The sequence below is a fragment of the Odontesthes bonariensis genome, chromosome 19 (genome assembly GCF_027942865.1).
Source record: "Odontesthes bonariensis isolate fOdoBon6 chromosome 19, fOdoBon6.hap1, whole genome shotgun sequence".
In the NCBI taxonomy this organism is placed as follows: domain Eukaryota; kingdom Metazoa; phylum Chordata; class Actinopteri; order Atheriniformes; family Atherinopsidae; genus Odontesthes; species Odontesthes bonariensis.
Window position 1 is genome coordinate 14,185,072 of NC_134524.1, and position 23,525 is coordinate 14,208,596.

Below are 23,525 nucleotides of genomic sequence, written 5' to 3' on the forward strand. Positions count from 1 at the left end.
AGTTATAAATGTGTCATTATGAGTAGTTTACCCTGAAAAATGAGCAATAAGCCCTGGTTTTGTCGAAAGTGTAAATTCATAGGGCAAAAATGTGTTTTTTTGCAATGCCCTCACATTGCACTTAATATCCAGTGTGTAAGATTTAGTGACATCTAGTGGTTCAGTTGCAAATTGCAACCAACTAAATTCATAGTTTATACCCAGTTTGTTCTCATAGTCCTTTTTTTTTTCTTCACAGAAGGTTCGTAACTGAGTGAAATGACCTAAAGGGATCTAAGTGGCAGTCATGATAAGAGCTGGTAAAATCCTCTTAAATGCAAATGAAAAGTAGCTTTAATGCAGGGCTCTCAAGTCTCACGCAATGAGCGTGAAACACACGCATTTCAACAAGTTCACACGCTCACACGCCACACATGCCATTTCTCACGCTGAGAAATGATCAACTTCGTCGCACAGGAATTCTAATGGCCTATACTATAAACGAGTCAATGGCAGGTTACTGTGCGCTCGTACAGCTCAGAACTATAGCTCTGGTACAGCTGTCTTGATTTAGCAACCCATCGGCAAATCATAAAATAGAATATCTCAGCCAATCAGAAAACAGAATTTCTTGTTGCCGGGTGAGGTCTGAAATAGCTTTCAGCTGCAAGCACGCGTGCAGAAGTTGTAGACGAGCTGGAGGTGGAAGAGGACCGTCAGGATCATCAGCAGGTCATATCTTCATTTATTTTAATCTTTTATTAGTTACTATAGTTTTCCTACTCTTTGTAAAAGACCAATACCTGCCGATTAAAGTGTTCGTTGGAGTAGTAGGCCTAAATATTCAGCACACACCCTTTGACATGAGCAACTTAATGAAAAATGAAAAATATGTAGGAGTGTAATTAGGCTTCCGTGGTTAATTTTTTTCAAAGGTGACTGGTATGAGCAGATTCCCAAGGCTATCTACAATTGCCAAACTGGTATTAGTTCTGCCGCACTGAAATGCTGATGCAGAGAGGGTTTTTTCCATGGTGGGGCTCAATAAAAACAAGACCAGGAACACGTTGGCTCTGAATGGAACTCTGTCATCCATCATGACTGTGAAAATGGCTGTGCTTTAAATGAGAGCCCCAATATCAGTCATCAAGCATCAAAATCTGCCACAAACACTTACAACAACACTCATAAAAAAGTTTTGTTTGTTAAGACTTTGCATACCTAAAACAATTTATTTTAAAATATAGCAGAATTTAGTGTAAAAGTGAAGATTTGTGATTTTGGTATAAATAAAACAATTTCTTTGTTCTTTAAGTAGCTAGTTTATGGCGATGGGATACCCCCCCCCCCCCCCCGCGCGCGCACACAGCCCGGCCCCTGCCCCGCCTGAAACTCACTCCAAGCAAACTTGAAAGCTTGAGAGCCTCCTTTAGGAAAGGAAAGACTGGACCATCCTATTTTAAAAAGTAAGAAGATATTACCATGCAGTTCGTGACTTTCGAAGTGACGCTTCTTTTATTTTTTTTTGCATTGAGTTGTACAAACTTGGATTTATGTGAATAAATATGAAAACAGGAACAATGAGCAACCTATGACAATAACTTTTCAATTTTGTGACCTTTTCGCTTCGCTTCTCTTTTCTTTTTTAAATGATCAACCTTGATAATAAAGTAATATGGGTAATGTGATTTTTGCGGAATACCTTTTGAATAGCTGTAATTTCACGACCGTAGACATCACATCTTAATGAAAGCGTTGTAGGGTTCTCCTTGAGCATGGTTTTCTTTTCCAAAAAAGTTCTTACAAATTAGTCCAACCAACTTTTCTTGAACTCGTGCTTTACAACAAGGTCAAAGAAAGTTGCTCAAAAAAAGACATCATTTGGTTAAAATAAAAATCTAGGCCCTTTTTGAAGGCTGTGTTTGGTTTGTCTGTTCATGGCTACTGTTGAAATATGCTGGAGAAACATTTATTTTCTTATTTTTATGCGATTTCACCAAACTAAAAACATACATACTAATACCACCTTGGGCTTCTGCCTTTATACTACATAATGGAACTTAAAAACAGCCAAAGCATCCTGATTGTCAAAGCACTGCAAACAGTCTAATGCAAAAGGACAATGTGAGCATAATTTCTATGTGTTTGGATTATCACCGCTGGCTCCACAGTGTGACAATGTCATGACTCAATGCAACTAACAAAGGGTTAGCTCATTCTGACTGCTTCTATGGGACCATTCGAGAGGTCTCATCACGTTGGTAAAGTGAAATTAATGGACACTAAGATAAAGAATTTGCGATTTAAATGATAATCACAAAGACAGGATGGGATGAAAACACATCAAAGCCATTGCCTCTCTTGGATTGGTAACTATAAATATGAATGGTGCCACTCTGAGCTGACATTTCCACCCAGATCGAAATAAACAACATAACTGAGGAATCCTAAGGTCTCCCACCTTCGTTCCTGGGAGTCCTGGAAGTCCTGGTTCTCCCTGGGGACCAAGGAATCCAGGCTCACCCTGAAAAAGCAAAACAATAACTAACTATCGCTCACTTTCCACTGGGCATTTTTGGTGTAGCACTTCGAATGAGAGCTAGAAAAACATACACAAGATGCATGGACAAATATATTCATAATGACAAGCATGCACCTACTGCCCATACACTCTCACAAGCACACAAACACATCAAGGGATGCATGCACAAATCACACAAACAGACTTGCCATCAGCAGTGTGTTCATCTACCCCCTGGTTTCACATATGTCAACAACTATCTGTCTCTAGAGCCTGAACAGACGAAACGACTGACCTTATTAGATAATCATCAGAAGTGTTCTGATGAAGAGTGTGCAAAAACCAAAGTTGGTGCCACTTATGAAGAAGCTTTAACATTCTTACATTTGCACTTTCACTTATGAGGAGTGAGCTCCAGGAATGAGGTGTGATTCTTGCATTACATTTGATTGTGAACCAACTTCGCTCAAATATATCATTACACCATCTGCAACCAAAACCCCACGACAGTACATTAGGCACTCAGGAAGCCCCTTAGGGATAATGGATATTTGGCTCTAAAACCTTAAGGCACTGATTGGATAAACAGCATATAATTTGGCAGAGAATAAAGTACAAGCCGGGCTTAGAATCTGTGAGTGCTACATTAGCAAAATTTGTTAGAATCAATTAAGCATACAGGCATACAACTAAAAACAGGAGTACACAAACTATAACATGAAAGGAATTTTTACAAGGCCGGCACATTACAGGCATACAGAGAGAAAAACAAAACCAAAACAGTGACAAGCATCAACATCATGTCTTCTTAAGCATTCCTTGCATTCACAAGTTATTTTTCAAGCAAATGGTCCTGAAATAGGTTAGTGTTGTAACTATTCTTTAAAAAGTGACTTATTGTGTGCTGTTGTGCATTTAGTTTATGTTCCTGATATAGCTTTAAAAAGAATTAAGAAAAAAAGAAAGAAAAAGTTCAGCGAAAAAAAAAAAAACTTTGAAAAGATTCTAATAATCAAATAAAAAAAATCAAACTTCCTCCTCTTAACAAGCAGTAGTCTTGACACATTTTGCACTGAGTCTGAGTCTTTTTAATGCAAATGTCAGGAAAGAGGCTAAAATTTTTAACATGGATCCAATTCACAAATTTTAACGAGACAATTATCCTGCTGACTTCTGACGTGCTCGGATCAAAAGCACCAAAGTCTTCGTATTCGCATTTGTTCTTCTGCTACTGATGCAGATGGAACATTAAAGTCTACGGTTGTCGCAAATCCCTAACAGCAGCAAAGGCAAGATTATCAGACCTTAGTGTCATATATGAGCCATGACGATAGGTCAGATGAGTGTTGCTCTAAGCTCTCAGATGGGCTGAAGCGGATGGACAGGGACAAGACTGGGGGAATGACTGGAGATAAAAACAGCGAAGCAATTACCTTTATCCCTGGGAGTCCAGGCAGCCCTGGAAGTCCTGGCTCTCCCTACACAGGAAGAGTGTGACATGTTACAGCCAAGCCAAGCTAAGCTGAGTCAAGCCTCATTTGAAGGCTCTTTGGGGTTCAATTGGCTTAATTAATTATAATCTATTTACATTTTCTCTAGCTATCAAGCTGCTTTAATTCTTAAAAGAGGCCTACAGTCCACAGGAGTACGTCTACTGTGATATGCATGTGGTAAGCATTAACAGGAGAAACTGCACATGCATTTTCATACCAACTCATGCAGCCATGGTTTGACGCTGTGATTAGTGCTTGCTATAACACTCGATCCTTCAAGAAGAGCACAAAAGGAGTTTTATTTTTGTCATTATATTAGTTTGGGTAAGTGTGAAAAGTTCTAGTTTCTTGAAAACTCTCAGTTATTGTGGATTAAAATTTCCAAAGACTGCTTGAGAGAGCTGCAATGGATTTAAGATCATTGGAGTTTGGCAGTGTGTGAAATTGGGAGTTGGCCTATTTTGCTGTAAGCAAGATCGGGTCATTGTCAAGTTGAAAACTCCATCACCGGCAAGAGTGAGAAACACTTAGTCATTTGGAAAAAAAAAAAATCAGAGGTCAGGTCCCTTGTGAAGCCTCTAAGGGACTTCCAATATAAAAATTCTGACATGGAATAATTCAATGCTCAATTAGGACCATTGTATTTATGGGTTTTGAAAAGAACTGATTAGTGCTGCACAAGAATGATCAACTTTAACGACACTCAGGGGATCATAGAGGAGGCTGTAAATTCACATTGTGGCTTTTGAAAGCATTGTAAAATTAATGAATAGAAGTCCTTCTTGTGGACTACTACTTCACCAACACTTGTTGAATACCATCCAATGTTAAATATCTAAATGGAAATAACAACTCAATCTTGTGATTTCCATTTTAATAAGAAATACAATTTGGAAATGTGTCAGCAAAAGCAGAATGAATGGAAAACGAAGGAGCAGATTAGGCAGTCAAAAAAATTAGTTAGCCCACACACGTTTTCTTTGCAGCACAGCAGCAGTAAAATATACTTTGGAAAAGCTTGTCTGTCTGGAACTAGTTTGTCCAAACAGAGAAGGGAGAAGGAAAATGAATGGGGTGCAAAACATGGGATTAAAAAATTTAATTAGATGAAGCACTGGTGCAATCTCAGCGGCATTCTGGTCAAGTAAAAGCTGTCATTTTTCCGGAGCAAAGCCCCTCCTCTGCTGTGCGATTGTTTTGTTAGTTTCTCATCAGTAGATGTTTCTTCAGGAGTATTGTCCTGATTTCCTTTGTTGCCTTGAAAAGCTTAAAACAAAGTTGGTTGGGAGAGAGGTTACAGTAGCAAAAAATGGCTAAACTTAGACCACCATGAAAAGATTAATATAATCCAGTATCACAGCAAAGTAAATGTAAAATGAGTTGGAGCACTGTAATGCCCCAAAGGTACATCTGCCTGTACTACAGGCACATCAAGCATTACTACACTACAGGCTCAACAGGCTTTAATATGCAATCTTCACCTATGCTCTCTGACTATAGACGAAAGCTTCACCTTTTGCATTTATCCTCCAGATAACAGGTACATTAATATGTTAATGAATGTTGCAGATTTCTATGTTTTGACAAGGCTGAATATTTTGTTTCCATAATCAGAAACACATATAAATAAGAATAATAAGAATAATGATAATATAATTTCAGCCAAATTAGGCCATGACAGCTAAATGTGTGTAAATGTATATATATATATATATATATAAGTGTATATACATTTTTTTCAACTGCCCACTTTTTCTCAAAAAGGTTTGTGTGGTGAATTACTATGATTACCTTGTGTCCACTTCGTCCAGGTTCTCCAGGTTCGCCCTGCAACACATACAAAGAGTTTTCCTCTCAGCTGCCTCATTTCAAGATTGGGTTGCTTTTACTACAAAATGTACATACAATCCTTACAGCCAATTTGAACAGGCTGTTTAGAATTGTAAAATCTAATTCATACAAATATATATGAAAATATCTTCCTTCAATGCTGCTGGTACGGCACTCACACCATTTAATGGACTACAGTAGCTTTCCAGTTGCTGCGGAATGTAACAGATCGCAAAAGTTATAGTTAATAGTTTCTTGAAAAGTGTCAAAATACTGAGGCTACGTTGACCTATGTTCCGTTTTAAATCCAACCCAACCTTGCCCCTGATACTATAATGTCATGTAAAAGAAGGCCTATCATGATACATTAACCTTAAATTAGCCAACATTTGCAACCTGGCTGTATATCTAATAACAAGCCAGTTAACTCTTACATCTTATCAAATTAAATACATCTTTCCTGGATGTCAATTTGCAGAACTTAGGCTGCTTACTTTAAAGTATTGAGAAATAAAGAGAAGGAGAAGAACTAGATACAATTTGGGACGAGCTAGATTAATCCATAGAAGTAGGAGGGGCTAGAAACAAGCTCAGAGAATCAGATTTATGCCTGAAATGTTGAAAAGGCCAAGTTAAAATTCTTGAACTCTGTTAGGGGATTTTGTGAACAAGTACTTGCTGAAGTAACACACAACCTCAATTGATACTGTAAAGAGCCAGCACCTTCCCATAGAGGTAAGAGGGCTACAAACAAACTCAGAGGACCAAACTTGGAGGAGTCCCTGTTGTTAGTGAACGCTTAGTTGATTGATTTTGTCACAATGATAAGAGGGTTGAAGATCATCACAACACCTGCCCTATTTTTCACCTGGTAGTTTTACAAACTTTCACCAGAGACAACTGGAATGACCAAATGCATCACTGCCACCAATTCATCTTGGAATAACTGACTCACGCCCTCTGCCACTACATTGGCCAAGACTTTGTATTGCGGCAGGACATCTCGTTATGTTAATGTTGGTTGCTTTGCACCATTGCAGCCAACAATGCTGGTAAGTTAGTCCAAAACTTGAACATAACATCAAATGTCAAATACTGCGTACATTTAGGCTTTCACATGTGCAAAGTCTGGTTGAGTTTAATGAACTCTGCTCTGCTTGCCCCATTAACATGGTTATTTAAGCTGGTCCCCAGCATGTCAATAAAATCTTTTTTCAAACAGACAAACTCAGAATGCAAATTAATCTATGCTTTATCTCTACTTCAAATAGAAATGCTACTGCTAGAAAGTTAGCTAAACTAAGTTTTAACCTGATGTTATTTGGGCATGTACGCTAAAGCTTTGGAATGTGAATTTAACATTTACTGTATGAGGTTTTTGAGGATAAGTAAATTCACAAATATTTATGTCGCTATCAAACAGCAATTTGATCAAGTATGACATCATGTACTTTTTTACTTATGGTCATGGACATGTGGTTATTTTAGTTATGACTTTAAGTTACGGTATAGATATTAAATGTTGATGTTAAATGTTATCATTTGATCTAATAACTTCTTGGTTTGTGTGACAACATTTGTATTTCCTCCATAAACATGAGCATTAGCTTAGCACTCACCTTGATACCTGCTGCAGAGGAGCCCGCGTCACCCTTAAGTCAATCAAAAGGAAAACATTAGGACACGAAATACCAAATGTAACAGAGGCTTTTTTCAAGACTAGATGGGGCTCTTGTTAAGGTCACAACAGGAATGAGTTTAAGAATAAACTTAGTTACAAAAATGAGGTTTTACGTAAGAAGCCAATTTACTGAACAATGCTGACTAAAGTTTTGCAACATCTGCATTTTTGTGGATAAAAATTGTGGGGAAATCCAATTAGAAAGAAGATTGTTTGCTATTCTAAACACTGTGAACCCTCAATGTAACTTGTCAAAAAGTCTTAGACAACATTCATAAGACTACAGTGCCGGGAATCATTACATTGTTTTTACAATATCAGAGTACAGCTGTGTAGTGGTGATGACATGAGGAGGGTGAAATTTTACACTGTAATAGAGGAAATCCACAGGAGTAAAGGAGCTAAGAGGCTTGATAGATGTTCTGTAACCATTCAAATGCCCCTTTCATTACATGTGATCAGGTAACGTATTGAACAAGATGGAGACAGAGCTACTTATATCACATTTTTCCCAAGAAGCTGTCCAGACATCCAGAAATCCAGGCCCTCTCCTATGCATCGCATTACTACTGCAGTGTACAGTAAAAGCAGACATAAAACAAGGGGCCAATAAGTGTAATTATGGGCGGTTGGTGGGAAAAAGGAGCAGAGAGGAGGAGACTGGGTCTTTAGCTCTGGTGTGGACTCTGCGGTTTCACTACACATACGCCTCACGCTCAGAAGTCGTCGGAGGAATGCCTCTTGCCCTCAGCTTTTTATGGGAATCATTATGATGCACAGCACACAAGGCAATGTTTAATTGCAGCATTTTTTTTCCGTTGCAGACAATAAAGTGTCTTACTGTTTACAGCTGGGCTTTGTTGCACACTCAGAGTGCCTCAATCCCTATCTTAAAACTTATCATTCCATTGTTATATAGGCATTTTCACAAGTTATTTTAGATTTTATTGAGGATAAAAGATCTAAGGAGATGAACTTTTACAGTAAGCTGAAAAAACAGGCTACTTATATTACATTTTATGGCAGAAAAAAGGCTTGCACATAATTTTACATGATGAAGCAGAGATGTTTTTGGCCAAATACTTTAGAGACAACGTGTTTTCCATGTTGTGGTTGCTCTAAAAATTATAATAAAAAGCCAAGTTTATAGGAAGGCCCATTTGCCTGAAATTGTTGTGTCCTCATTGAATTCAAAACAAACATCCAAATCAGAGCTGGTTTACACCTGTTGCTTTTTGGCAGGGTGTGAACATGCCGAACATCTGCACTTAATTTCTACATCTTGTACAAAGAATAAACTACAGAAGATCTCACCTTGTTAAGCAAATAATCAGGCTATGACTGCACTGTAAGAAAGCATGAATAATGTTTCCTCCAGAATTATTCACAGCAGGATCACGAATGTGAAAAACGTGTGGAATGTGAAAAACGTTTTGAAGCACAGTTTACACAGTTTTAATTAAAATGAAAAAGCATTTAAAAAAAATAAGAAACAGTATGACTTGTATAGAAGGAAGTTTGAGAGGATGCTGCATAGGCAATTAACACTTCACTCCCCTGCTGCTGAAGTTGAAACCTCACTAATGCTTTCTGTCATGACACATCTCACACATGCGACACCGAGCTCGAGAGCCAAGTGAGACTTTGACCATAGTTTAATCTCTTCCAAATGTAGTCGTATGAGATGGAAAAAGTGGTGGAGTTGGGAGGTGAGCTGAGGTGTGGCACGGAGTGCTGAAATGTCCCATCTGGGCCAATTACCATGGTGAGGCTGCAGCCTGTGATTTAACCACAGAGCAGAGTGAGACGAAGAGCTGTCACCACAACTCTACTTCATTATAGGCTCCCAGACCTGTCGCTGCATATTGGCATTTAAAGATAATAGCCTGAAGGTTTCATAATATATGCTTAGTAATCAGGCCATTTTCCAGCTGTTTGCTTGGGAATGAGATGTGCGAATGAGATGGAGGAAATTAATCTGCAAGCAGTAAAGCTAGGGCAGACTTGTGACAAAATGTCACCATTTAATACCTCTGCAGTCCTCAAAACATGGCTCTCATTCTACATTACGGCCATTAGCAGAGATGACCAAATTCCGCGGCTTGAGTTAAATATCGACCTCTGTCACCGAGTTACAATAAATTCGAGGCAACACAAATTATGATTGGCTCGCAGGGCAGAAAGGCCCTGCCAGCAATTGATATGTGGTCAGTTCACAAGAGCTTGGAGCAGATCACATGATTAAAAAAAAAAATTATACCAACCACTGTGCCACACTAATCGAGGCCAAGCACTCAAAAACCTGGCGTGGAACTTCCCAAAACCAAAGCAAGAGTTTACTTGGGTTCATCTTTTTTTTTTTTTAAATCTTCAAAGAAATTTTTCTATCTGAATGGTTCAACTTTTTCAACAAAGAGTCATTGTTAATTTCACACCTACTTAAATACTTTGGCAGCAAATGGTTTAGAACTAAAGCCTTTAACTGTGGTAATGATTTGTTTTAAATGAGGCCAGAGACTGACATGCAGGAGTAGTTAGAAACAGCTCTCTTTACAGTTGATGATGGCTTATGAAAGCAACACAGCAGGTAATATGCTACATTAATGCAGAATACTAACAGTTGAGAAAAAGGAGAATAATCAGCCAAATACTGGTCCTAAGTACAATAAATGTAGTTATTGCTTGTTGCTTCATAGTCTTTACTCTTCCCACACTTATTTGACAGATACAATTTAGGTGACTTTACAGGTCATGACTGAATATCTACAATAATATGTCAGAAAACGTATTACCCAACAGTTTGTGTGGAAAATGATTGTTGTTGGCTATATACTGTACTATCCCCAGTGACAAACAGTCATCTTTACAATTTGTCTTTTGAAGAGAATATACTAATTAAGAGTTAATTGTTAACAGAAGTGCTGTAGAGGTTCTACTGGGATGGATTTTCTGCATTTTTTTTCAGAGCTAAACTTGAAGCTAATTAACGTACTGTATGTTTTTTTATGCTTCCGACTGATTATGTTTGTGGTATCTAATGTAATAGTTTCACCCTTTGATGTTCACTAAGCTGCACATGAAGGGACAAACAGTAATAAACTTGAAGTTTTCCCTTTTTCAGTCTTTGAACCAGGCTAAGCTAACTTAGAGCCGTTTATCATCGCGTGGTCAAAAATTAATCTCCCCGTCGGTAAACAGTGCAGCCACAATAAAAGAAGGAATAAACAAGAATGATACTGGAATAATATGCGTAATGGGGACTTTCATTTGATTCTCACACTGCCGACAATATGCACAAAATTTTATATCTTTGGTTGAAACTTTAACTTATGATAAAGTGCTTTACTGACTTCACTGTAAATATACATAATTTCCATCAAAACTTTGTCTTAAAGGATTTAGCAGGTCAGTCTTTTTCTATAATGTAAATATATTCAAGCATGTCCCCATTTAATCTTGTCTGTAAGTGTGAGCATAAATTTAGCGTCTTTAAGACATCAAAGATCCCTCCACCATTAAAACAGCCTCCCTCACTATCATGCAAAGCTCAGATCGACTGCTTACTCTGCCATTTCTCTCCCTGTCTGCACCCCGTCAAGTCTGTCTGCTCACCATACCGAAGCTTTCCCTGCCTCACCTCTCACCTCGTGTTACCACATTTTCCCTGCAGTGCGTGCTGTGTATTGTTAACTTTGGCATCCTCAGCCAAAATGCCCCCCTCCCCTACCCTCCCATGTCCCTCTGTTCTCTGGTTTCCTCTTCCACCAGTGAAACAACAATAATATCGTGGAAGAGCAATTGATCAGACACAAAACTCTGATGACGGGGGTTCTGCTTGAGCATACATTTTCTTCTCCATGGTGTTTCTGACATATGTTAAACTCATCTGAACGTATCTTGATTAAAAATATTCCTTCCATATGTTGTGCACAATGCTGAAGAAAGCCCTCACTTTTTTTTGACCCGATGTTGACAGTCTGAGATGAGGTAATCTTATCCATCTTAACCTAAAATCTTATCCATTTCTAGCTCTTTACACAACCTTCTCTTTCTTTTTATTGCAAAACTTATGCGTATGCACTTGAGAAGAATGAATGGCGGGTGACTTGCTATAGAAGTCTGAATTCCCATGGTATTCAATTCCACTTTTTATTTTTCACTCCTGCAGCAATATCCATCACATTTTCTCCTTTTATAGCACTAAGGTAGACTACATCAAAGCACTGCTCAAGCTACAAAGTTTTATCACCCCCCCCCCCCTCTGTTGTTCATTCATTTTCCACAGATGATATCCTGCATCTGTTTCTCTCGAATTGTGTCCTTCTTGGCTGGCGAGTTTAGCAGTCTTTTAAAAACCACAGCATCCATAAAGCGAGAGGTTATCAAAGTTGTTCTCCACTGAACAGCAATAAATTGGCAGTGACATTTTGAGTACACTGCTTCCACTCAGCTGCCGGCTTATGAATTGCATTTTGTTTTTATATTTAACTCAGTATTCTAGCAAAACTAATGCTATTTAGCAACCCTGTGAAGAATATTTATCTTTTGCAAGAGGTGTAAGAATCAGAATAAACCTTTTCAAAGAATAGTTCATTCAAATTTATGACCGTTTTGTTTTCTGAAAACATTTACATCAATTTGTGAAAGGAAAAGAGGTCTAAATTTCATAATGATGCCACTGAATACAAATAAAGCTTTAGTCTGTTTCATGAATGTGGCCTGAACATAACAATAACACCAAAGGCAAAGGCTAAATATTATGTCAGTGTGGGCAGAACCATTCATTTATTAGTTCAGAAGTTTATGTCCAGCAAAGCACAACTCTCCGTTTTGTTGAGAGTGGATCTCAACTTGACGAGCTGCCTTGTTGAAAAATAATCCCAAATCAATGCAGGAGCCATCCAACCAGAAAATGTGGCATCAGCGTAGCATTGCAATTAAGTTCACATTAAATGCAAAGGACACATCGAGTGCCAGGATGATTTCTGTTGTGCAGCCTTGACAACAGTACAGCCTATGGCACTTGGCCTCAGCTGCTGCTCTCTGCAGATCTCGTCTCAGATGGATAACATTAACTTTTTGTAATGTTTTCTGGCTGTAGCCAGGACGTCTACTGTTTCTCTGTGCAGGTTCCAATATATAAACAAAGAGAAGAAAAGTAAAAGAATGTACATACCTTCTCTCCCATGTCACCTTTCGGTCCCTCTTCACCCATATCACCCTATGAGATGAGATCACATGTAATCATATTCAGTCTGTTGGATGCAAGAATGAATCAATGCTAAAAAACTTAGAATGTAAAACAAAGTTTGATTGCTTCAACAGACATAGCACACAGTCGGACATCTCTTCCTGTAACTGACTGTAAACTAGTTAATGGATGCTTGAAAAGAGGTACAGTGCAGCTAAAATGAAGTAACATTGCCATGTACTTGTACAGTGATGGCATTTCATTTTCACTTTGGCCGCTGACTCATCACATGTGTTTCAAGTATGACTGATTTTGATCAAAATGGAAATCTCTCTTCAAATAACCAATTGGATGGTTTTTGTAGAAATCTTAATGTTTTCCAGATGATTCATGTTAATTACTGGCAATCTCCGGACTTCTCTTGCCAATGTGGATGTACTTTTGGCCTACACTTTATCTAATTTCCCGTAGGGGATGACTGTACAGAAGTCAATGAGAGTAACCTACTTATTCACCTCAGCAACATTTCCTTACGAGTTGTGGGGGTTGACTGCTGGTTACTTAAATTTACAATTTAAAATCAATGATGAACTAGGCTGTGCTTTAGGTTGTGCATTGTCTCTATGGTTTTCAGTCAGGCCAACAAAAATTCTAAATATCGACAAACCTGTAGGTGATGTTACTGAGATGACATGTGACTGTTTTGCACAGTCCAGTCCGGTCTCTACATGTTATTCTAAATACATTCCCAGTACTAGTCTATTCTGCAGTTGATAGTATGCTAAATTTGCTAAATCCAGCTGATGAAAATGAAAGCACTGCTGAATTTAAGCGTGTTAGCATTTGGCTAAAAGAACTTCTGAGACTAAAGTGTCTCAAAGAGGTTTTTTTCCCCCACTAAACCAGTTCCAGTGATGCTTTGGGGCCATAGCCAAACTTAGAACTAGTTCTTACTGGTTTAACCAATAAAGCATTGGTTCCAGCCCCGAAAAAAAAAATCAGTGCAATGCTAACACCAACTCTTTGCTGTTGGGCCTAGAATGGCGATATGGTGAATGGGGATATTAAGACACCAGTTTGTAAGAAAAATTAGATAAATACTGTTTTTATAATAAAATGTCTCCCTGCACTGTAGTTCTCTGCTGAAATTCTGAATACACCAGAGGGAGGGTAAACATGTATTGATTTGAAATGTATGAATGATGAAATGTATTTCACTATTGTGTCACAAACTCAAGAATTCAAAACGATAGGTGATCTTTCTGTGGAAGATATTACCCTTGCAATTTCGTATTTTAAGACACTGAGTTTAGAAAATATTCCACATGGTTCTGTGCTTCTCAGTTTTAGACTGTTAAGGGCTAACAACGTTTTCTTGAATTTGCCTGCTGGTTAATTGGTTTTCAATCTAAGCCAAAAGCAACAGTTTATGTTGACACCTCTGGCTTTCCTCAAAATAAATGCTTATCACACTTTGGGCCAAGTTTTTAAGCTGTCTGGCAGTAAACTGATTTTACTTTTAATAAATCCACATGATTTTCTATCAAAATTAGATTGTGAATCATACAACAACTACAAGTTCCAAGGATATAAAACAAAGCTTGTGTCCAAGTGGATTTTATTGCAAAAGAACTTGAAAAGAACATCTATGTGATTTACACTGCTGTGTGTTTTTATCCATCTAGAAATCTATTTGTTAGAAGTTAAAATGACTAGTAGCTTGGAGTCAGCACCATTACTATTTGCTTTCCTGAATCTGCTTGCTGGCTCTTTAGGAGGAGAACAAAACCAAAAAAGACGATTTACACTGACAAAACTGGCCTTACATCAAAGAAGAAATTATTTAACTTGGAGGTTGGGAGCATGTAAGGGGTCTGAAAGGTCTGGAAATTAACAAAAATTACATTCTGCTGCACAAATAAATCACTGTAAAAGTTCTCTTGCAGATAGCTACCATTTTCATGTTTCTAAAAACAAATTACACAATCTGAGAAAGGAACACCACTGCTCAGAAAAACTGGTCAACAATATTCTGCAAAAACTAAGAGATGGAGAGCAAGAGTGGTGTTCAGGTTCTTCTATCGTGATTGGAAATGACAAGAGTCACAAGTAAACGTGTTTTCTACTATCAAGACTGCATGAGTGGTGTATTGTGTGCAGGTAGGCCTGGACACTAGCTTCATTCTACCACCCACTGAAATACTGGAAACCATTTAACTTCTCAGACCATTAAGTTATGCTTACAACTTTCATGAAATGACATGATCTTGCATCATTACAATCTGCTGGCTGTGGTTTCAGTAACTGTACATTAAACTGTTCTTTGCATCCAGCTGCATAATGCCATATGCAGTGGCTGCTAGGAGATCGTTTCCACAGAGCTATATTATTACAGTGTACCAGGTATGTTGGAAACAGAAAATAGATCTGATTTGACTTAAACTGATGGCCAATTTTGTGGTCGATGAAGCACAGTGAATCATCACTACCCTCCCCGGCACTGTCGGCTAGGTCAGTGTTCACACCTCCCACCCACTAGTCTTCAAGTTAGAGCACCATTAAAAATAAGGAATGAAGAAAATAAAGTTTCTATTCCTCTGGGAGGCTGTTGTAAGGAACAGAAGAGGTTATTGCCTGGAATGGGAACAGTTGGGTGCAGTTTTGTGACTCATTTAATAACTGACTCACTGATGGGCAGATCTCAGATGGAGTTACCTTTGAAAATAAAATGAACTGGAGTTGTGAGATGTAAAGACAGAGCTACTGTCGCTCTGTCATAGTGGGATGCTAACAATAAAGTTTGGAGCTCTGAATTAACACTTTACCTTTTCACCTCGTTCTCCCATTTCACCCTGTTGAGAAAGAAAGCAGAGTATTAAACACAGGACAGCTCAGGGCGAGTTGCTTTAAGCTGTTCAATTACTGCAGCCACATTGGGTCAGATTGTATCTAGGGTTAAATTCATGCTAGATTACAGAAATACTCTTGTATTACAGCTCCTCTTCCTCCAGTCACACCCTTGAGTATTTCTTTTTAAATTCTAAATTACCACTGCATGATCATTAAAGTTGTAATTTCCATCTCTGTTACATCTTATTAATTACAACCTACATTAACAACTATAACATTTATTCGCATACACCAATGATGAAAAAAAAAAACCAGACAGTAATTACAGACGCATGTGCCTTTTATAAAATAGGAATGAAACAGCCCATATAAACAAAAAGAGCAAAGTTTGTTGTTCAAAAAGTGGGATGGAAGTGACAAAAAAATGGATACTTAAAAAAAACAAAAACGTAAAACAAAAATTGTAAGGGGCTATGAACAAAAATAAAAAGGGATTGTTGTGAATTAAGAAAAATAACAGCACACAGAAAATGTGGGCACCAGACCTTAGCCCCTGGGACACCGTCCAGACCTGGGATGCCAACATCCCCCTATTGACAGCACAACATACACACAGTGGCAGCATTCAGTGTGCTATTTGTGCAAGTTGAACTGAACTTTAAGGTCAAGCGATTCAGAAAAAAAAAATCTCCAGGATGAAGATAACCTTTAATCCGAGGTGAAGACTGTGTGGATAACAGACAGGTGTTATGCGTTTGCAGGGCAGTTGATAATGGAGTCAGAGAAAAGGAGATCATGTGCTATAGCAGTGTATAACAAATTTTACAAAATTCCACAAAAGAATTCAGCTATGTAAAATGATTAAAACCACAAACTATATCTGAAAGTACAGAGGATAAACAAGCTGATTAAAAGATGAATAATCCGTGCTTTGGTTCTGTATCTGGCTGAGATAGGAAAGCCAAGTCCATGTGGTGAATGCCGGTTTGCTGTTAGTGTGACGCTCAATCTCTCTGCGGTTTGAAGAAAGAAACCAACCTCAGTGCATCTGCAGCCAAAAGCAATTAACCTCCTGACCTGTGCAAAGCTACCACATCATTACCCTTAGTAATAGTAAGTAGCTGTACTTCAGCCTGGACAGACAACTCTAACCAGATGACACTGATTAATCTAGCTTTGATGGAAAATACAGGAATTCATTATTTTGATCAAAATGTCCATCAATGGGAAGCTCATCACTGGCCATATTGCAAGAAAAAACAAGATATTGTACATAGCTCGATTTCATTTTACAAAAAAATAAATAAATTGTTATTTCTTATTTTTAGAGCGCTGCCTTGTTTTCAAGTGAGAATCAGCTTGTATGATCTTCCCACCAATGCTGGGACCTTGTATCAGTCATCAGACCACATATGGGAGTCATTGACATAATGGCTATGCTATATCGCCACAACGATGATGGAGTCTGATTAAAAGCTGCTAAACTTTGGCTGATAAGGTTTGTATCCGTGATTGTCCCTCTTTCTGTGGATACCCATGTCAGATCAATATGATGTCTGCCAGTCAAGCTGCTGCTGCTGTCCGAGCAGCTTTAACAGCTTCAGAGTTAAACTTTCTGCATGAATGAGAGTTACATACCATTTCAAGCTCAGTTTTAAAAACTGGATTGCACAGATTGGAGTTCTATTTCATGGGTGCTGGCAAACCCTTCTCCCTTCATGAGTATGAAAGAAATCGTTCAGCTTTAGCTGCTTCCAGACTTAGTATGGCTTTCACTCTGCAGAGAAGCTTCCTCACTCTGGTTCCTATTACAGCCATACTTGCATCAGTTCTAATTTCTTAACAAATATATGCCTGAGATTAAAGAGAATGCGCTGTTCAAATGACCTTCTCATTCATTTTTCATCACTTAAACCGTGATTTGTTCTGGAATGAAAATGCTTTCCTACCCCCCCCCCCCCCATTGTGAAACACCTGCACTGTGTCTTCTTTATTCAGTTTGAGAGTGAACTGCAGAAATTTGCTCATGAGTGTGAACAGATTCACGGGCAGCCAAAACCATACTTTGTGGTTAAAACTTGAAGATGCAGCCCAAGGCTATTCCCATAAATATAATTATGATTTGAAGTGGTAAGAATGCATGTCGGAATTCTTCTAATATGAAAAGTGCTACACGTGGCAAAACAGAGTTATGACAACTCCTGTCATCTTTTCAAGATGAAATAGTATCAGATTTGGATGGAAATGAGCTTACAAAACATCATGTGCAGAGCTGCACATGTCTGGATAAAATTCTAATGGATAAAGGGGACAGTTGGAAATATCTTTGGCAATACAAAATGATAATTGTTAAAATAAAACAGCTGAAAAAAATTGAGATTTTATTGGTTTACATGTGTGATGGCAAAAAAAAAAATCCCAAATTATTTTATACATAGGATAAAAGGATCAAAAGGATTTGTTAAGAAACCTAATTTTACAACATTACTGAATTAAGTTAGTCAACACAATATGAATTATAATTCACTGTATTGTCTATTTAAATAGCTCACCTTCAGTCCATCAACACCGGGGACGCCAGGAGGCCCAAGAGAACCCTGGTAAATAAAAACAAAGGCCTTTAGATGTCATTTCACCACTGCATTTTGTCTCTCTTTTACACAAACATATTGCAGAGTTACTGTAATCGACAAAATAAAGGAAAATATTTAGTAATTAAATAAAGTTTGCATAATCAATATCTGTATCTATTACAAGAAAAGGAAAATGCGTTATTTCATTGGAATTTCCAGTTTCCGTGTTTATTGCTTATAAAAAGTGACCTGATCTTCATCTCAGTTACAAATATTGGCTGAAGCAAATCTGACAGAAGTAATAACACTCAATCAGTTGTCCTTTCTATGCCTTTATCATCCCCAGTCCATGCATGGAAAAGGTAGGAGAACAACTTCTCCAAAAGCTACGAGGAGTCACATGTTTGAATTAAGTAGGTAAGATTGTAAATGTGGGTCGTGGAGATAAATAATTTCAAAACAGAAGAGCTCATATAAAACACCACTTGATCACAACACTTTCCCTTAGTGGAAGCATGATAGAGAAGTATAAAGAATTTCAACAGCCACAAGTGTTCAGACCTAATAAGAACTGTCTACAAATGGAGGAACTGTTGTTACACTCCTCAGGAGCTATTCCCCTGTAAAATGTACTTTAAGAGAAGTACAATTCTAAAAGAGGGGAAAAGGGCCCAAAGATATGTTTATGTTTATGCATTTGGCAGACGCTTTTATCCAAAGCGACTTCCAGGTAGGCAGGTAGGGTAAGGGGGTCTTGCCTAAGGACCCCTACAGGAGGTAGTACCTTTCATGCAGGGGATGAAATTTACAACCTTACTGAATTAAGTTAGTCTGCAATCTTAGTTTATACACTTAATTCAAGAAAAACAAATTGGTAATAATGGTTTCTGTGAGAGAACCTTATGAAAGATACTGAAAACTTTTTCTGACATGCTTACAAAGACCATTATCATGGTTTGGGACTACTTTGCTACCTCAGGGCCTGCCTGGATCTCTTCAAATATTCAGTCGATTTTAGTTGGACTAAAAACAATAACTTGGATTTTTTTCCCCATAAATTTTAGGAGAATGGCAGTTCAGCAGTATCACGCCGAGAGGTTGGGTGAATCAATACAATGGCCCAAAGCATGCAAGCAATTACAGGACCAACGTGCAGGTTTTAGTGACAGCTTGTTAACAAGTTAACCAATTACTACCAACTGAAAAGCCAGCAGAAGAGGACCTGCTTGTTACAAAAAGCTGATTTTGAGGTTGGGAAAATGCAAAGATTCCTACTTCCACATCAATCTATATGTTTGAAAACATGGTTACAAAGATCATATTTTTCTTAAAATGCTACAACTGTAACTGTAACTTCAAAGAAAAGTATGGTTGAAGCTGCCAAGTCATGATCTTAACCCAGTTGAGATGCTTTGTGGTATGAAGAGAGGAAGGCATTCAATCAATACATCCCAGAAATATTAATGAGCTGAAACTGATTTGTAGGCAGCAACAATTCAAAATTCCTCCTCATCATTGTGTGAGTCCCATCAGCAGTAACAGGAAACGTCTGAGAGAGTTTCCAACAAAATCAATTACATTTTCCAGTCTCCTTTGTGTCAACGACTGTTCAATTTGCTTTAATAAAACATAAAAGGTAGAAATGTAAGTGCATTATTAGTTCTGTTAGACTGCTTTTTTCTGCAATTGAGATTGAGAGGAAGATTGTTTTACATGTACTGACACAACAATATGATGCATGGTTTAACGAAATTCCATTCTCGTCTAAGTGGTTTGCTTATGTTGGCTATTTGTGCTATTTAACGATAACAGTGACATACTGTTGCCATGGTCACATGTAATGAAGATGTCTGAGAGAGTGGTGCAATAGTACAATCGGGTCTTTTCTTTATCAGTATGGGTCTTTTCTAGAAGGACTGATTGAAAGTGATTCAAGCTGTACAATTTATCATGTAATGGCAACCAATCCGTCACCAAGGTGATGAAACTTGAACAACTCGGACGTGGGCCCTGTGCAACACACAGCAGTCCACCCAAAGCAGATTTAATTGAGCAGCCTCAGGGCCTGGCTTATGAGTCATCAACACAGAGGTGTGTCATCATTGACCCCTCCACATACACAAAACCCCTTCCATGCCACAGGGGGCCTTGCCGACAGATGACAGCGCAGACAGGAAATGTCTGATTGGGTTCCACTGAACAAACACTGGCAGCTACCTAATGGCTGGATATGGCTTACATCTGTTCCTCACATCAGCTTGTATCGCAGCACTTAACTCCAGGTTGTCTGTTCTCCATCACTCTCCGTCTCTGTCGCTCGTTTTTTCCCCTCATGTTTACTTGCCCTTACTGTGGCTCTCCATCTCTAATCTCCAGGTAAACATATCTAGCATCCATCATATCCTCATTATGATCAAATCCAAAACATTATGCTAAGACCTTTAAGTTTATCTGAGAATTCAAATAAAAAGCTAGCAGAGACAGACAAAGAGATTACCCTTTCAGAGTGACATGACCTTAAATGTAATCGGTAGACAACTCAGACAGGAGAACTTGTTTAATTCAATTTAAGATTAATAAGAAACGCAAGTTAAACAAGTGATTGATTCTCTATAACTTACCTTTACCCCATGTGGCCCCTCAGGTCCCTATAAATGCAAAGAGAGACAGAGGGAAATTGAGGAAAGGTGAAATACAGCAAAAAGAGTCCATGTCAGTTGAAATAATAGTCTCCATAGCCAACAGAGAGACTGGCAAAGCTTGTGGTAGGATTTTATGCAGTGAGCACACATCCTTCAGGCAGAACCAAATCACAATCAATCCCTTGTTTTATTCTTCAGCAAAGCCTGAAAATCTTCTCACTTTGAGCCTTCTTTCACTGAACTGTAACATAAACATGAATCTCTAATGAGACTGCGGATAGCAAAAAATTGTTTGGTTTTGTCTTTTTATGATGATCTCATTTGTGTGAGTGTGAAATGTGTCGCGTTTGGCTGTGCTGCAAACCAAGTGTACACTCCAATACATGGAGAAGTTCATTACCTAAATGGGACAATATTTGGGAAGCCTTACAAAGACAATAAGTAAGTGAGGGCTAAAAAGGCGCCACACTTCTGAGATTTGCACCAGTGATGAATGTGTCTGGAAGAAAAGTTTATATTCTAAAGCATGCTGGATACCACAGATGAACTGGAGACCATGTTGGATTGACAGCATTCTTCTGCTTTGTGAATTCAATTGTGCTAAACAAATTACAAACAGCAGCATAAAAGAAGTTAATCAACACCTGTACACTTGGCCAGCATTTGTCTAACTGTAGGCTCAAGATCAACAGCCATTTGGCTACTCACTTGCAGTTGGGTGATGGCCAAGCAGACATTATGCCCCACAAGCCCTTTCCAACAGCATTTTTGCAGTTTTATACGTGTTGATGCAGTATAACTGTCAAAAAGATACGGTCCCCTGTTGAGTGTAAAATGTTTGTGTGCCTGTATTGGAAAAAGCAGCCAATGAGGACAAACGCAAGTTGAAAAGTTCGACTGCCAGTTCAAATTTCTGAAAGAAGAAGCATAGTTTGGTGGTGGCCAACCTATGACTTAACAGTGATTAGTTTTCTGGGTATAAATTGTTTGTTGGATCATATCTTGTTTAGTTTTTTTTTATAAATCAAGGCGATTGCCACGTAACTCAAGCACCAAGCATTCTCATTTTCAACTCCCATTTTTGTAAAATTAGTCTTTTAAAGCCGAGTTCTCACATTTACAAACATGGCCCGCACAGTTGCAGCTCATTTATAGTGCATTCCATCTGCACTTATAACAAAAAACCTCAATGAAGAACTTTCATTATCCCAGCTAGCCAAGAGAAAGGTTTTCCTCCCACTTGCCTTTAAAAGCCTTTGTTAGCTATCCTCAGTAGGGTTTGGTAAACATCTTTATGACCCACCAGGTATGTGAGAGCATGTGCCACTCGCCTGAGTGCTAATTAACTTGGCTACATCTGAGAGCACTCAGGAGCTACTTGCTGAAAAGGAGAATTTTTTTTTAGAGATTCAAGAGCCCTTGAGGAAGTACAGGCTCTCTTGTTTTCAATGTTGTGCCCTAACATTGCTAGAAAATTAAAACTGAGAACTATCTAAAAATTTACTTTTAAAAGAAAGATTTTTTTCAACTAAAATAATCATTGCAGCGCATGCTCAACATGTTGCATCTCACTCTATTCATAAAGAGAATGATCCCACAAATGTACAATATCAACAGGATGCCCATTGAAGTCAAGCATCCCAGTACAGATACAAAGCACCAAATGTTTGGTACTTTCATTCGTGACTCGGAAATGACAAACAATGAGGCAGTTGCCAGGTCACTTCCCACACTCAGACTGCAGCACTTGAACCTTCAGCTCTGCATTTACAGGAAAATATGTTTGGGCTGATCAAAGCACAGAAGAGCTCCATGTTTGAGCTTTGGGACGCAGGCTTGGAGCTTCTCTCCAAAGTTTCTGTTTCTGTTCTGAAATATTATTCTGTTGACATTAAATTATGGCGCTTACAACTTTAAAGGATATTAGTCATTTTGACAGGCTGAGTCTTTTTTTAATGTCTCAGAAATGCAGCTAGAGGTTAGCATAACATTGTGATGGTGACTCTGGACATGTGTGTTTTACTTGAACTGTGTGCATGCTGTTCAATTTTTTAAGACCTTTTAATAACACTTGCTTTACCGGTAGGACTTCTATTAACAAAACTGCAGCTGTCAGGAAAATGGTATAAAGGTCATCCTAAACCTACAGAGAAAATTGAATCTAGAAGAATTTTTTGTGATGCAAATGACCTGTAAAATGGATGGCTTGTTTAATACAGTTTAGCCACTGACTTAATTCTTAGCTTCAAGAAACCACCTGTGTTGTGTTAAGAAAATTTGCAGCTCTGGGTCTTAATAGACGATGAGTTCAAGTACTTGTGTACTTTTCAGTTATGATGTGTGCTGAGTATATAATATTGACCTACTCATAAGGAACGTCATTAACTGGGGCCAGTTATGTATATTTAGCATAACCTGCGATGTTAAATTATGTTTAGGAAAGTACATAATTACAAACACACTGCATTTTTTTGGATGGGTCTATCAAATTTATGTGAAATATCTTAGAAATTCCCCTTTTTGCTTTAAAAATGTCTCTTCAGGCAACTGAAAAATCTGAATTTTCATTTACATTTCATATTTATATGCAGAGCTGGAGGTTATAAAGTAAAACAGATGCTTAGGTCAACTTTTGCAGCTCGTAACATTGTGTGGACAGGGCCTGGGCAGGTAAACATGACATACACTGAATCTTGATGTCTGGCTATGGCCAGGATTGTTGGGCACTTAAAAAAAATGACCCAGTGCTGTTAAAAAAACAAAAC

The 23,525-nt window shown here is 38.2% G+C and overlaps 1 protein-coding gene across 5 annotated transcripts in view; it reads right to left on the reverse strand.

Annotated features, from left to right (window-relative positions):
• col25a1 (collagen type XXV alpha 1 chain) overlaps positions 1-23,525 on the reverse strand; it is a 64,298-nt gene that overhangs the window by 25,501 nt on the left and 15,272 nt on the right. For all 5 annotated transcript variants that reach the window (XM_075451135.1, XM_075451134.1, XM_075451133.1 and 2 more), the window contains exons 6-14: positions 20,740-20,766; positions 18,098-18,142; positions 16,091-16,135; positions 15,521-15,547; positions 12,681-12,725; positions 7,443-7,475; positions 5,785-5,820; positions 3,934-3,978; positions 2,441-2,503 (exon numbers count right to left, since the gene is read on the reverse strand). In XM_075451135.1, the coding sequence (XP_075307250.1) occupies positions 2,441-2,503; positions 3,934-3,978; positions 5,785-5,820; positions 7,443-7,475; positions 12,681-12,725; positions 15,521-15,547; positions 16,091-16,135; positions 18,098-18,142; positions 20,740-20,766 (366 nt within the window). The remainder of the gene's footprint in view (positions 1-2,440; positions 2,504-3,933; positions 3,979-5,784; positions 5,821-7,442; positions 7,476-12,680; positions 12,726-15,520; positions 15,548-16,090; positions 16,136-18,097; positions 18,143-20,739; positions 20,767-23,525) is intronic.